The 16,069-nt window shown below is 33.2% G+C and overlaps 1 protein-coding gene across 1 annotated transcript in view; it reads left to right on the top strand.

The window, feature by feature from the left end:
* The window catches only part of LOC143063641 (protein C-mannosyl-transferase DPY19L1-like), a 312,490-nt gene that overhangs the window by 200,175 nt on the left and 96,246 nt on the right, over positions 1-16,069 (top strand). The window contains exon 18 of the mRNA XM_076235893.1: positions 10,336-10,363. Within this exon, the coding sequence (XP_076092008.1) occupies positions 10,336-10,363 (28 nt within the window). The remainder of the gene's footprint in view (positions 1-10,335; positions 10,364-16,069) is intronic.

A 16,069-nucleotide genomic window follows, 5' to 3' on the forward strand; every position in this document is an offset into this window, starting at 1 on the left:
GACACCTGCCAGTTGGACATGTTCACCTTACAGTCCTTCCATTCACCGAATATACTAGCCCTATTGCTTATAGTATCTGAGATAGGGACTTGACCACCAAAACTTAACCTTGTTCACTGATCCATGAAATGAGGTCGAGGTCAAGTGAAAACTGTCTGACAGACATGAGGACCTTGCAAGGTACGCACATATCAAATATAGTTATCCTATTACTTATAATAAGAGAAAATTCAACATTACAAAAAATTTGAACTTTTTTTTTAAGTGGTCACTGAACCATGAAAATGAGGTCAAGGACATTGGACATGTGTCTGACGGAAACTTCGTAACATGAGGCATCTATATACAAAGTATGAAGCATCCAGGTCTTCCACCTTCTAAAATATAAAGCTTTTAAGAAGTGAGCTAACACCGCCGCGGACGTAGCCGCCCCCGGATGACTATCCCTATGTCGAGCTTTCTGCAACAAAAGTTGCAGGCTCGACAAAAATCATCATTTCATGGGCAATTACTCCAAATTAGGTTGTCTGATCTGTCTGAATATTTCCTCACTGATAGTCACCCTTTGTTAAATTTTACACCATGTCAGTTTTTGAGATATGTCATTAAACAGGTGCACCATGAGTGCATGATACGCCTGTCTCTTAATAAAAGAATTTAGTTCAACAACTTCTCAATGTCATATCAGAAATTCATGAAAAACTAAAGGGAGGTTATCTTAATAGTTATAAACCAGTAATCATAGTTTCATGATAACTGCTTCAAGTATTGTCACAAACACGTGCCCCCCTCCCCCCTGTTCAGGTCACCAAAAAAATAATTTAACATAATTTTATTGCTTCTGAATCTTTTTATCTAGAGCGGAAATGAATCACAGCTTCTTAAACTGGTTGTTAATTAATACCAGCGTCCACATGCGTGATTTATGACAACTTATCGATGGGTGTGTAAATATTGACACAGATGTGTTTTTTAATGTCTCTTTGCAATTTTTTTTTATGTTAAACACATTTATGTTGATTGGAATAGTACAAATCTTTCTTGGTGTATAATACAATACAGATTAGGATCGATTACCTGGTGAAACTTTTGATCTGTGTATTTAAAGAATACGTATTTTATTTTTGTCCATCTGATGAGTTAAGCCTTTGTCAACTGATTTTTATAGTTCGTTCTTATGTTGTCACTGTTATAGCAATGCTCTTCAACTTTGTACTTTATTTGGCCTTTTCGACTTTTTTGGAATCGAGTGTCACTGATGAGTCTTTTGTAGACGAAATGCGCGTCTGGCGTATATACAAAATTTAGTCCTGGTATCTTTGATGAGTTTATATACCACTGTCCCAGGTTAGGGGATGCTTGGGATCCAGTCTAACATGTTTAATCCCGCCACATTATTTATGTATGTGCCTGTCCCAAGTCAGGAGCCTGTAATTCAGTGGTTGTTGTTTGTTAATGTGTTACATATTTGTTTTCTTGTTTTACATTGTCATATCGGGGCCTTTTATAGCTGACTATGCGGTGTGGGCTTTGCTCATTGTTGAAGGCTGTACGGTGACCTATAGTTGTTTAAAACGTCTGTGTCATTTTGGTCTCTTGTGGACAGTTGTCTCATTGGCAATCATACCACATCATACCACATCTTCTTTTTTATACATGTATATTTATTTGTGTATCTCTTTCATACCACATCTTCTTTTTTATACATGTATATTTATTTGTGTATCTCTTTCATTCCAAAATACAGCACTTACAATAACATATCATGTGAATTTATGTTTTTTTCTATTCAAAATTGTCTTTTTGTGAATCTTATTAGCAATATATTAAACTTGCATATTTTCAACAACATAAATTATGGTTCATACGCTTTCCCATTTCAACTAGAATGGGATTCCAGCTTCAGACAGTTATCCCGATTGAGATCCCAGCTTTAGAAAGTTCTGATTGGGATCTCAGCTTCAGACAGTTATCTCGATTGGGATCCCAGTGTCCAATATTTATCCTGTTCCATCTAGACTGGAATCCCGGCTTCAGACAGTTATCCCGAATGGGATCCCAGTTTCAGATATAATGATCCCGAATGGGATCCCGACTCCAGATGCTTATCCTGGCCTATCCCAACAATTTCACCAGGATTTCATTGGGATTCCGATGGATCCCGTTTTCGTTTTCTCTTGGGTTGTAAAAGCATTTTTTGGTTTTTATGACTTCAACTAAAATATTTTTTTGTGGTTTTTTTTATGTGCTGAATATAACTATTTTGTTAGATTTTGGATATCAGACCATACTAGGTACATTAAATGTCCATTTCAAATTTTAAGATCTTTGACCTCATTTATTTTGTGTCAGCATTACCTGTATTATGTCAAATATTTTATCACAATCCAAATTCAGACAGTCAAGCTTAGATATTGTGTCTAAACTTGCCTCAACTGTTAAGGCTTCGAGCTTTGCAGTCATATCAGGCTGTGTTCGTCGAAGCATTTTTTTTAAATAGGTTACAATGAGAGTAAGCAAATCTGACACAAGACAATTATGTTAACTGATTTATATTTTTAGTTACTTAAAGAGGAATATTTAGCATGGAAGAGTCCATCCTCTTATGATATGCGCGCAGACAGGTATGTAATAACAGTTCTTCATTACTTCAAATTTTGATCTTTACCAATAACTATTTTAACTTGTTCAATAGATATAGAAAGATGTGGTCTGAGTGCCAATGAGACAACTCTCCATCCAAGTCACAACTTATAAAAGTAAACCATTATAGGTCAAGGTACAGTCCTCAACATGTCATGTTACGATGGGAACCACACACTTAAGAACATTTTACCGTTTAGAAAGACCCAATAAATTTTAAAATATCATTTATCAACACCTTAAGAAACACAATCATCCTATTAAATATCTTACAGTACAACCTAAAGAAGTAGTAAATAAGCATTCTGTGGAATCTCATTCAAAGTATGTACGATCATGGAAAATTAATTAAATTGGAATAAAATATTACAGACAGTGTATCCTGTTGGTCTTCATCATACTCCCATTAGTACAGCAATTAAGTTACTGTAAAATCTGTATGGCCTCAAATATTCATCCTCCATTTGTCTCTGGTATGCAAGACACTGCTAATGCAATATCTGAAAAGATGGAAGAAGAAAAAATGAGAGATTTACAACAACAAAGAGATAAAATTAAAAGGATAAAAAGATACGCTGGGAAAATCCTGATGTTATTAACAATCAATCTGACTGTATACTATGATGCTATTTATTCTGGCATTGGGAAGACCCCTTTTCAACCAGCAACCCAGTGTGCTTATACAGTTGCTGAAAATGAAACTAATAAACATAGCATTATAAACACATTACCAAAATCTAAACTTTGTTCGAAGACAAAGCATACAGTTACAGACCTTCTAAAATTCAGACTGACCACAGGCACAATACACGCACAGTCAATGCATGATTAACGCACAATACACGCACGATGAGCGTTTCACAGAGGATTAACGAAAAGTGAATGATGAATGATGCACGCACAATACATGTACGATGAATGATGAAACACACGATACTTGCACGATGAATGATAAATGATACACGCATGATTCACGCACAGTGAATGATTAATTGACGAATAAATGATAAGCACTTAATACACAATTCTCAAACCCATTTTTAGCTCACCTGGCCCAAAGAGCAAATCTGACATGGGATAAAATTGTTTATCAGGTCAAGATCTATCTGCCCTGAAATTTTCAGATGAATCAGACAACCCGTTGTTGGGTTGCTGCCCCTGAATAGGTATTTTAAGGAAATTTTGCTGTTTTTGGTTATTATCTTGAATATTATTATAGATAGAGATAAACTGTAAACAGCAATAATGTTCAGCAAAGTAAGATTTACAAATAAGTCAACATGACCGAAATGGTCAATTGACCCCGTAAGGAGTAATTGTCCTTTTCTAGTCAATTATTAAAAATTTTCATAAAATTTGTAAATTTTTATTAACATTTTCCCCTGAAACTACTGGGCCAAGTTCATTATAGATAGAGATAATTGTAAGCAGCAAGACTGTTTAGTAAAGTAAGATGTACAAACACATCACCATCACCAAAACACAATTTTGTCATGAATCCATCTGCTTCCATTGTTTAATATTCACATAGACCAAGGTGAGCGACACAGGCTCTTTAGAGCCTCTAGTTTATCCCATGAAGATGAAAACTAGCGACTTATTATTTTCACTAAATAACCCCTCAAATTAGCCTTAGTCGGTATTAGCATGGAAGTAATATTTAGAAGGAATAACAACACCTAAGTCATGGCATAATAATCAGCTCGTTGATTGTGGCCATTATCAGGCAGAAGCAGAAGACTAATTAGCATGTATTTATAGCATGCTGAGCTCTGTACTAAAGTCATACGATTTCATCCAATTATAGTCTCAGCGGTAAGACGCCTTTGGTTACTACAACAAATGGAAGTTTTTAACGACCTTGACTGGCTATACAGCCCTTGCACGGTCGGTTGGTTACTATCTGCGTTACCGCGGTTGTAAAAGGCATCTGGAATTTCTTATCAGTCACGTGGTTTTATCGAGTCCGGTAATTATAGCGCACCTGTGGGAAATCCCTAGTTTATTAATAACAAGGTAGCGCTGTATCACATAGAATATCTACCTTTAGAAAGAAATCGAATGGTGAAAAAAACTTGAAAAACGGACGAGAATTGTTCAAACTACAGCAGTTTAACATGGAAAATTGTATTTAATTTAGCATATTTTTGCGTTTTACCGTTTGTTTTAAACTGTTCTAAAAGTATTTTCCGGTTAAAAGCGGATCCCGAGTTAAACAGTTAAATACCGATGAATCGATCAGGTTTCACATGATGTTTAACAAAATAATGTAGGCAAATGTAGGCATAGATTTTTTTACTGTTGAAATGTGCAAAGTTTATCGAGATTGAATGAAATAATATTTACTTTCAAGTATTCTAAATTTATGCATATGTCATAAATGTCATTGATTGCATTATTGAACCTGGACAACTAAAACGGGGATAATATTTTCGTAAATATATATTTAAAAAGTGTTTATTGTGGAATGCTTGTATTAATATAATAAGCTATACAGCAAAAAATATAACAAACCGATGAAATGGGCTAGCATCTATCTGTCTTACGGTAAATTCATTTTGACACAAATTAGTTTATGTATCAAGAACTTAAATTGAAGGATAGAACCGTTTAGAATTGTTAATAATTTAATTGACTATAAATACACGAGAGATTTAGATTTTTCGTATTTAATAAAGGGTGTCCAAACGTATTTTTTGTACAGTCATCTTCTTAACTTTATACGGAAATGGTTTTTTAATTGTCTGTAAATTTTAAAATTGAAATGACACAACTTTGTTCTCCAATTTTGTATGTGATAGCTGTCGGTTTTAACTATTAAGTTCAAACTAACCAAAAATAGGGAAAAATTGGACTAAAATAAAAATTGAACGAATGACTCTTTTCGGCAGCGTACATCAACGGAATGTAACGAATGGACTATTTGGGTTACTTCGTATGTATATTCGACAAAAACTTGTCTGTTCGTAGTTCTCCGTGAACACGAAAATGACCGATAAGTGTCAGTGATTTGATCGATCACATGCAGAGAATAAACTTCCATGCCAGATATTGAACCAATTAACGAGTTATTGAAAGATGGGCGGTAACGCAGATGAAACCTTTGAAGTGACGACGATGTTATTCCTTCCAATATTACCAGATTACTTCCATGGTATTAGTCATTTATACATGATTCAAATCCTACCATTGGCATGTTAATAAGGCTCTCAAAGAAAAAAGCACTGATAAATTGTCATAGAAGCATTTTTTTTTAGACCACTAATGGTCTATATATAAGCAGTTACATTTATTTCATGTTTGAAACGGTGCAAATTTTTAATTTCATTTGACTTCTACCAAAAGAAGCATTGTAGCAAATGAGAAGAATAATTGTGGTCGTAGGCCAGAAACACGAATATAATTGAATTTAACAGAAAGGAAACAAATATCTGACTTTGGAAAAAGGGAGAGGGCTTTTGATACCTTTTATGTAATTCTCCATACATAATATCTTTTACAAAAAATCATCCTACAACAGTTCACAAGCTGTATATGCCCGCGATTTCGGGTGTGTTCTAGTTATAAATAAATAAGGGTATCGCATAAAAATATTAATTACAGGCCAGTTTTTACTAAATATAAGAAAAGAAAACTTTATTAATCGGCACAGGGTGCATGCGGATAAATTAGTGGCCGCATTATTTATGACAGTATTTTCTAGGGTCGAACTGTTCAGTACAATTGAAAATAAAGCACGTGGTCGAGAAACCAACGTTTTAAGATGTCGATCATAATCTTATCATTGATGCCGGACGACAACTAATAGAATCGAATTTGGAGGACAAAGCCCAAGCTTTTCTGGCAAAACACCCGTTGACATTTCTCGGACGCCCTGCCATTTTTATCGCGAAAATCTCGGCATTTTTCTGACTTATTAATATCTGTCAAACTGAAAATTAAGTGAGACTGTGACCCATTAAGTGATTGGCTTCACCTGACAAATTTGGTGTCATACACATTGTTAATTAACACCAATAACCTGTACTAGATGTCATCAGAGACATATATACACTAACCAAACACTTACATATTTTCTAAAACATAATTATGGTTGATACGTTTTCCCGTTTCAACTAGACTGGGATCCCAGCTTCAGACAGTTATCCCGATTGGGATCCCAGCTTTAAACAGTTCGGATTGGGATCCCAGCTTCAGACAGTTACCCGGACTGGGATCCCAGTGTCCGATATTTATCCCGTTTTATCTAGACTGGAATCCTGGCTTCAGACAGTTATCCCGAATGGGATCCCAGTTTCAGATATTTATCCAGAATGGGATCCCGACTCCAGATGCTTATCCCGGCTTATCCCGACAATTTCACCGGGATTTCATTGGGATCCCGATGGATCCCATTTTCGTTTTCTCTTGGAGAGAGACTTTTAAGACACAATATATAAATACAAACATATTTTTACTCATTTACATTTAATATTTTTACAGTGTCCATCTATACTAAATGAATATAAAACGTCTTTTCTTCAAGAACTAGTGAAATAAAATGCCGTTTCTTTTCAATGAAATATTGTTGATGTTTTTTGCAACTATTACAGCAACATTGTCGTTTTTGTATAAAAATATAAATTTTTCGCTATCTGATAATCATAGGTTAAAATGTTCATTAAAACGTTTGGCTTAATATGTTTGCATTAAATCTACATATAGTGGGCATTTTAAAAGGACATGAAGTTCATCTTTAATATTAGAGCTACAACACATGTCATCTCGTGGACTTCTTTTCTTCATACCTTCCAGTTTCTATTTTTAGTGGAGCTACCCCACATCTAAATCTTGCAAAAGCACTTTTGTGTTTAATTGACAGAATATTTTTTACAAATATCAGTTGGTCAACAGTATATTTTAAGCCCATTACGCTCAGTTAAGTGGACATTCCAATTTTAACTGTTCTGTCGTAGAAACGTCATTATGTTATTGTTTGTACATATAACATGTATCATTATATTAAAATGTGTCAGTCCCAGTCAAGATTCACTGAATAAACACGAAATACTTAGACGATAAATAAATTTTACACAAAAAAGTCATCAATCTGTATGAACGTTATGTACGATGAAGTTAATTAAGAGTTCACATAAAAGTAAGTATGAATGTAAATTTTATTCAAATTCGAAACATATATATATATATATACATACACTATAACAGATAAAATATAAGCTTTGATGAGCTCTATCATATAAAAACCATAATTAATGAACCTACACGATTAGAGATTGATGAATGCACGTTACATGTTTAAGAATGAAAGATTGATGAACGAACATTACACGATTAAGAATGAATGATTGATGAGCGCATGATACACGGTTAAGACTGAATGAACGATGCAAGCACATTACACGGAAAACACACGGAATGATGAACGCACAATTGGTACACGTACAATACATGCACGCAACGGGCACAATACACGATGAACGCACACAGAGAAATGGTCAGTTTGAATTTAAGGAGGTCTGTAGTACGGATGTAGGCGATCATGCTGGTCCGTGCATGGCAAATATTAACATGCAAGACAGTAAAGGTAATGAAGAGCGGTGGGCAAGAAAGTGTTTGAGGAACTACAAAAGAGGATTGATTAGAAGTAAATGAAGTAACAACTGACCCAGACAGCAGTGCTTACAGAGCTGCGTGAGTAGCTGTAAGCACTGCAGAGTTTATTTCAGGAAGGATTAACTTCAACAACCCCCATCCATTTTTTGACACTAGACAAGTAGCATCTAACCATAGAAAATTTGTAACTAATCTATCCACAGTTTTTGACATTATGATGGCTGGGTTAAAGGTGCAAAGAACCTGACTACAAAGTTTGTTTGCTTCTGACATGTTAGCCCGTTGCCAGGCAGAATTCGTACAGGCTAATATAAGATATCACAAATCCCCTGATGTAATGAAATCAAACTTTCATATGTTTCCGATGCCATGGTGGGCTGTTATTGTATATATATATATATATATATATGCAGTGCAGGCGATTTGGTGTCACGATATCACAGTAGCATTTTTGGGTTGATGTTTAGACGAGTTGTATACACATTATGTACACAGCCATGTATCACCATCATTGATGGCGATCCGATGGATACATCTGTTGTAGAGTTGTCGCTGACTCAGACGTACTTATAAATATAATTATTTTCTGTGACCGTATATTACATTAATTTGTAGGATCCTTTACTATAGATAATTTAGCTGATCTGTAACAATAACATCTTCATACCTTATATATCATGTACTGTAGTATGCCGCTAGATTAAAACTGACGAGGAAAGGTAACACACGGCCAGCGAAAGCTCTTTTTTTTGAGAGCCCAGGTGGTCGTGTGGTCTAGCGGGACGGCTGCAGTGCAGGCGATTTGGTGTCACAATATCACAGTAGCATGGATTCGAATCCCGGCGAGGGAAGAACCAAAAATTTGCGAAAGCAAATTTACAGATCTAACATTGTTGGGTTGATGTTTAGACGAGTTATATATATATATAGTGACAACTCTACAACAGATTGACTCATCGGATTACATGGCTGCCAGTGTGCATTCTGTTTTAAAAAAATCTGAAAAATTGTTTACCTTTTTTCTTCTTCAATGGTGACATACTTTTCTTTAAAATGGCCCATAAAGACTAATTCATGCAGAACCAATATCTAACTAATGGGTTAAATTGAAGGTCACCTGAAAACTGATCCTAGTGAATAATTCGTCAGTAATGTTTCTTGATTATTTTGACAAACTGAACCAAATAAGCTGCTTAAAGCAAATTATTATTCCATTTCACTTGTGTTAATAGATGAACAAAACAAAATCATATTCAATATCTTGTAGCTAATACCCCTATAAAATAGCAAAAATGACGAGATCTATAATAAGGGCTGAAATTGTCAGTTGACTCATTATTTTAGTTCTAACTCTTGAATGACAATCTTTTTTTGCCTACTATTTTCAAAATATAAAAGATAGACAGGTCCGAGAACACAGTTATTTCGTATTGCATGTCTCTAAGACAATAAATGATAATTTAAAAAAATCCCATCTGTGCTTTCTCATTAATATTTAAAGTGTGTTGTACTACTTTTGGGAAAAAATTATATCAAAATTATAATAAACTTCATCGGCTCTAACTCAAAATATGGACAGTTTTATGTTGAGGGGGTCTTGAAATCTTTTTACAGCTTCTGAATGCTAATTTTTTACATTTTAAAGATTTTTAATTACTACTTTATTTTAGAATTCCAATTTTTTTACAGTGAAATGTAACCCCCCCCCCCCCTTCTTGCTTTTTTAGGTCTAAAACACGTAGAAAAAAAATTTAGAATGGCCATAAAAAAAAATAGCACGGAAAACACTGTTCATACTATGTACTATATTCGAAACTCTGTTCCCGGACCAAATAGCTTTAATCACAAAATGATCAGCAACAAGTATCGCCAAAGTAGTGAGTAGACTATATAGGAGTGATTGCCCTTAGATGTTAATTTTATTTTACCCTCTCGTGTGGTTTTGGCAAAAACTTAAGAAGATAGAGAGAAAAACTTAAAACAGAAAGATCAACAATGAATTAATTTGTGTCATTTAATTCTATTTTTTTCTACATAATTGACCATTGTTCAAGGTTATATTATATGTTTTAATTACAGAAATATGAGACTGAAGCCTAATGCTGAGGTAAGGCCTTAGAAGTATTTTTTTTAAGGAAAAAATCCCTAAATATATTGTAACTGATTAACACATGCAGGGTTATCTTTATATGCCCTTGCTGTAGCTGAGGGGGTGGGGGTGGAGGTGGGGTGTAAGTACAACCATTTTCCGTCTGTACCTATGTCCATACGTCCCAATGTTGGTTTCTGTTCTCTAACATTAGTTTGCCTCAACCAAATGTTATAAACTTATACACTATGTTTGTTATCACAAAATACATATTAGGTTTTAATTTTTGTGGCATCACTTAAACTGTTCTAGAGTTTTCCCTCTTTAAAAACTTTCTTTTACTTTAATTTGCCTCAACCAAATGCTATGAAACTTATAAACAATGCTTATTATCACAAAATACTGATCAATGACCTTTACGATGAAAAAAAAGCTTTTGTTTTTATAGTTTCCGTTCTCTGACTTTAATTTGCCTCAACTAAATGCAATGAAACATATACATGTTTACCACAAAACACAGATCAAGTTTGAATTTTGGTGGCGTCACCTTTACCATTCTAGAGATGGGCAAAGTCAAAATAAATGGTTCCTTGCATATATAGCAATATGTATGAACCATGCTGATCATTTGATTGGATAAATTGTTTCCAAATGATGTCGTTTGATGTGGAGAATATTCCTGCAAAACATCCTCGGAAAATCTCAAGTATTAAAAAAATTATGTGTAAAAAAGATGCCAAAATTGTCAGGAGTGCAACACTTTTTTGTGACATTTTGAGAAAATACTTTTTTTTCAAGACACAGCAAATTGTTTTATGGAGTGATATGACTTAAATTCTCATTTGTTTTAAAACTGTTATATCTTAGTGATGATTTTAGCTCAAAATGAAGCTTTTCCATTGAGCCATTTTGATACAGATGTGTTTTGAAAAAAAGTTGTGTCAAGAGTGCAACACAAAAATTAGTATTACTGAGGAATAGAATGATTTTAGCTCAAATGACTTGCACCTTAACATAAACAAAAGTCAATACTGTAAATAAAAAAATATGTCCTTTCTAGAATGAATAGTTCATTTACCTGATTATTGATATAAATAATGTGTGAGAGTCAAGTAAATAAGGCTTTCCTATGGGTGTCAGGAGTGCAACTTTGAAGTTTAAAGACTCAGACTGAAAAAATACAAAAGCCAATATATGGTTCTGGTTTTTTTTTCAAAAGATACTATACTTGATACAAGATTGCACTCAAAGAGTAGTCTGATAGACAAGGAATTTTTCTTTTAGAACTATTTCTTTGATGTCAGGAGTACAACAGTTTTAAAATTACATTTTCTTGGACTTAAATTTTAAGATAATCTCAGCTCCTAGTATCTGTTTTTGCATCTTAACATGTTTTATAACTATTTAGGTTTCTTGTAGGAGTTATAATAAATTCTTAAAGGTAAATTTATAAGCAGGACTTATAGGCGAGTGACTTTAACCATACAATTAAATTTTTAATGCACTTACCTAACACATGGTTAAATTATATATCATTTTAAAGCTACACATCTGTACTATCTGTTTTGCCTGGTCGTAAAATAATCGTACGGTGCAATTTCCGTCAAATCAAGATCAAAGGCCAAGGACGAATAAGTGCATATTTTCTAAGATTGCATAATAAGACTTTTATATACTAAATTCACATATACCAACTTTTAACAAAAAGATTAACAGTCGTTAATCAAATGCATTTTTAAATATTTAAAGCGCGTTTTTGATAAACAGCACATGTTTCCTGAAATTCGAGTAAAAGTTAACAAAATGTGTGAAAACTCAAATTTCTCTTTCTGATGCAGCTTCTAATCACTTAAAAAACTAAGTGAAACCCTGTAATGACTATCAAAGAAGTTTTTGACATCATAAATGTCCTAAAATTATGCTTACTTCTAATCAAAGAGCAAATCATAACAACTCATACAGTTGCCCAAAATACCGCCATCTGCGAAAAAAATAGCTTTTAAGCATTTCTTTCTATTTAAATATTGTATGTGGTCAATATAAGATTTAATTAACAAATTCTTAAGAATCTGAAAAATTTAAAGTAAAAAAATATGTTCGCGAATCATTCTATTGCTTGAAATAAAGGGGGCGAAACTAAGAGATTGCAACCTGCATTGTAACTTCCAGACTGAAATAAACATCTTTTGACTTTCTAATTGTTTGATTTGTAGCTTCATTATGAATATTGATGTAGTGAAAAGACCCTTTTTTTAAATGTGAACCATAAAAAAAAAATTGAAAGTTTAGACAAAAATAGATAAAAAATAAATTGATAAAAATTGAAATTTCAAGGAATTAAAAAACCGGTAAACACATTATAAAATTTGACTTCTTGAATGCTTAAATTGCGTTGTTCATTATTTAAATGCATTAATTCATCAAATAAGAATAATTTTGAAGAGCAACAACAAGTTTTACGACAAAAGAGATGAGCATAAATCAAACCATAAAAACACTCCTTACTACCAAATTATAAACTTTTCATTTATATGTAGCAACATAATAATAACGCCTGCATATACTACTACTAAAGGAGGAGACCGATTTCATTGAGCTTCAACTCCTCTGAAACAAAAACAAATCTGAAATATTTATGATAAGACGTATAAATGTAGGGTTTTGTATTTCCTTAATTTGTCTTTACATGCTCAGTCGACGTACTGCCCGCGAAATTAAATAAAACTCTTTATTTAAACACTTGCCCAATGTTAACTCGATTTCGCGGCATCTTATTGTGGAGTATATATCTCCAAGTTGATACAATATTCCAGAACTAACATTTGCTATCACGATTTTCGTGATAGTGCGTAACTGCTCACAATGAAGATATTAAATAAAGGCAACTATAGTATAACGCTATTCAATAGTCATCAATCGATTTACTAGTAACTGAAACAAATCCGGGTCACAAACTTAAACAGAGGAAAACGCATCAACTATAAGAGGAACACAACGATAGAACAGAAACACTGAACGGCTACAAAAACAAACGCCAACATACAAAGAAACTGATTATTCGATACCAACTGCTATATGCCTGACTTGGTACAGGACATTTGAAGAAAATGGTGGTTTGAACATGGTTTTAAACCAACGTTGAAATCATTCCTTTGAAAATTTTATGGACGCCACTACGAGTTGGTTGACATTTATGAAATATCTGTTCCGCCAGATGACGACTGATCAGTCCCAATCGACGTAGCCAAAATACCGTCATCTCTGCCTTGAATGTTACCTACCGAAGAGGGCTTGACACCGAGTAAGAAATTACATGAGCCACAAGACGGATGTCACATGTGGAACATGATTTGCCTACCCTTTGGGAGTTCACCCCAAATATTTTTGGGGGTTTTGTGTTACTCAATCTGTAGTTTTATAGGTTGTGTTTTGTATACTGTTGCTTGTCTTGTTCGTTTTTTGCCCGGCTTTGTCAGTTCGTTTTCAATTATGAGTTTGATGTCCCTTTGTATATTTCGTTACTATTCAAGTAGTAAAAGGTTTAAAAATTGTAGATCATTGTAGTTTAATGTATCATGATAACGATTTGATTCTATATATATATCACCATGAGCAAATTAAGTTATTTTCGCGGATATTTGTCTTATTGCGTTAGTCTTCTTCACTTTACTTTGAGGTGATATTTTTGCGGTTTTCATTACTGCAACTTAAAGTAAAATAATACCAAAGGGACAATCCACATCTCAAGCCATGAATCAAATAAACTTAATTAAAACTATAAAAAAAATAAAATTAAAGTCCAAGAGACGAACAACAGTCCACAAAACACAGGACAGCATAAAAACGATCACTACCTAAAACAGCGAATGATCTTATGAGTTCACGAAGGGTATTCAACTTTTTATTTGTTTTATTTCACAACTGCTTATAGTGTTTTACATACATAATGACCTGCATTTGTATTTTAAAAGCTTATGTTGAAAATACTCAAAGCATCTTTTATTCAAATAGTTAAAGAGATTAAACTTCTAAACACATTTAATATGTCTAACACGATTTTAAACTAAATAAGAAGCAGCAGCATTATATTTAGTATGTTTACATCCCGCTTTAGACAACCAAGTGTTTTTAAACAAGGTTTATTATTTCAATGTTGCCTACGATTCAGTCGCAAAGTCATGTTTGCATTTTAACAAATTACAAAAAGTAAATAAGTGTGACTTCGTAAAAAACATATTTTTACCTCAATTAGCTCTTTAGATATTCTTTTTGAACTTTAAATACCCCTTCTTTTATTATGGAAAATCGTTCTCCTCCCTGATATTGACAATTAGCGATGTGTTATCTTAACATAGAATAACAAAATGATCGCTATTTGCAGGTGGCAGATTTTTTGGCAAATGCAAACACTTCAATAGAAGGCTGTTCTATGAACAATAATCAATAATTGCATCTTAGAATTACACAACAAATATTCCATGACCTTAAACATATACATTTATATATTTTTTAGCAAACAAATATCGATTCCCCAAGAAATATTTTGCTTTTGGAACAATTTTTCCTTTTTTTAGGATTTGTGATAATTTTCAATTTTCTGGAAATATTGCGCATCTAACCTCTTATTTTTTGTTTGATTTGAAAATAATGTATCATATTAAATAAAGTTCATATGATATTTTGAAAAATTTTATGGTACAAGAATTAAAAAATGGCTTTTTATTTAGTAATCTCAAAAATTAGAATGTTTATTCATGACCTTTGACCTTGATTTAACAGAAAATGCACCGTACGATTTGTTTACGACCGGGCAAAACAGAAAGTTTAGATTATTAACTTTCGAATGATATATTATTCAGCCGTGTGTTAGATAGGTGCATTAAAGTCGTTAACTAAGCGTCTTTTTGAAATAAGTCACTCGCCTATTAGTTCCAAGAATTTTTTTTGTCACAAGCAAACATATTTTGATGCTTAATTTTCATATTATTTTTAAATTATGGAAACTAATTGTCTTAAATTTTGTCATTTGATTAGGAAATAACCATATTTCAATTTAGAAGTTTTAGAATGGTTTCATGTTATACTTATTGAATTATTATAATTGTTATTACAAACAATTAATTGTGTTGCACTCCTGACATGAATTTACCATAACAGCACATTTTAGAAGTAGAAATTGAGAAAAACACTGACAGAATATCCAAATCTGAAGGACAATCTAGACAAATATAAATAAAGAAAGAACAAAGAAAACAAAACAATGTAACACTTAATTCAAAAGACTTTGATCAGAATTAAAACACATATAAGAAAAAGAAAACAAAACAGAGAAAGTTCACAGGCGACGAAAATGAAGAAGAAAATTGACATTGGCTAAAAAAAGTTGCAAACCAGCAGAAAGTTGTCCAGTCATGTAACAAAAGTTCAGATGCACTAACAATACCTAGAGAAATCAGAAAGAGAAGTCAAAGAAAAAGACATTATCTGCCTGACCATCAAAAATCTTGTGCTAAAACAATTGAGCACATAATATCCACAGCTGCACCAAGATGGTTGTCAGAGTTAACGAGAACTGACGGCAGCTGTGTGCAAGAAATTGATGAGTCTTAAACATGTTGAAGTATAAACAAAGTTGAGGAACTCCTTAAAGATCTAAAAACTGTTGAAAAGAAAATGACATTTTCAAAGAGTTCCTTAGTTGTAAGTCTAAGTGTTTTCATGTAG

Source organism: Mytilus galloprovincialis, chromosome 2 (genome assembly GCF_965363235.1).
Source record: "Mytilus galloprovincialis chromosome 2, xbMytGall1.hap1.1, whole genome shotgun sequence".
Classification (NCBI taxonomy): domain Eukaryota; kingdom Metazoa; phylum Mollusca; class Bivalvia; order Mytilida; family Mytilidae; genus Mytilus; species Mytilus galloprovincialis.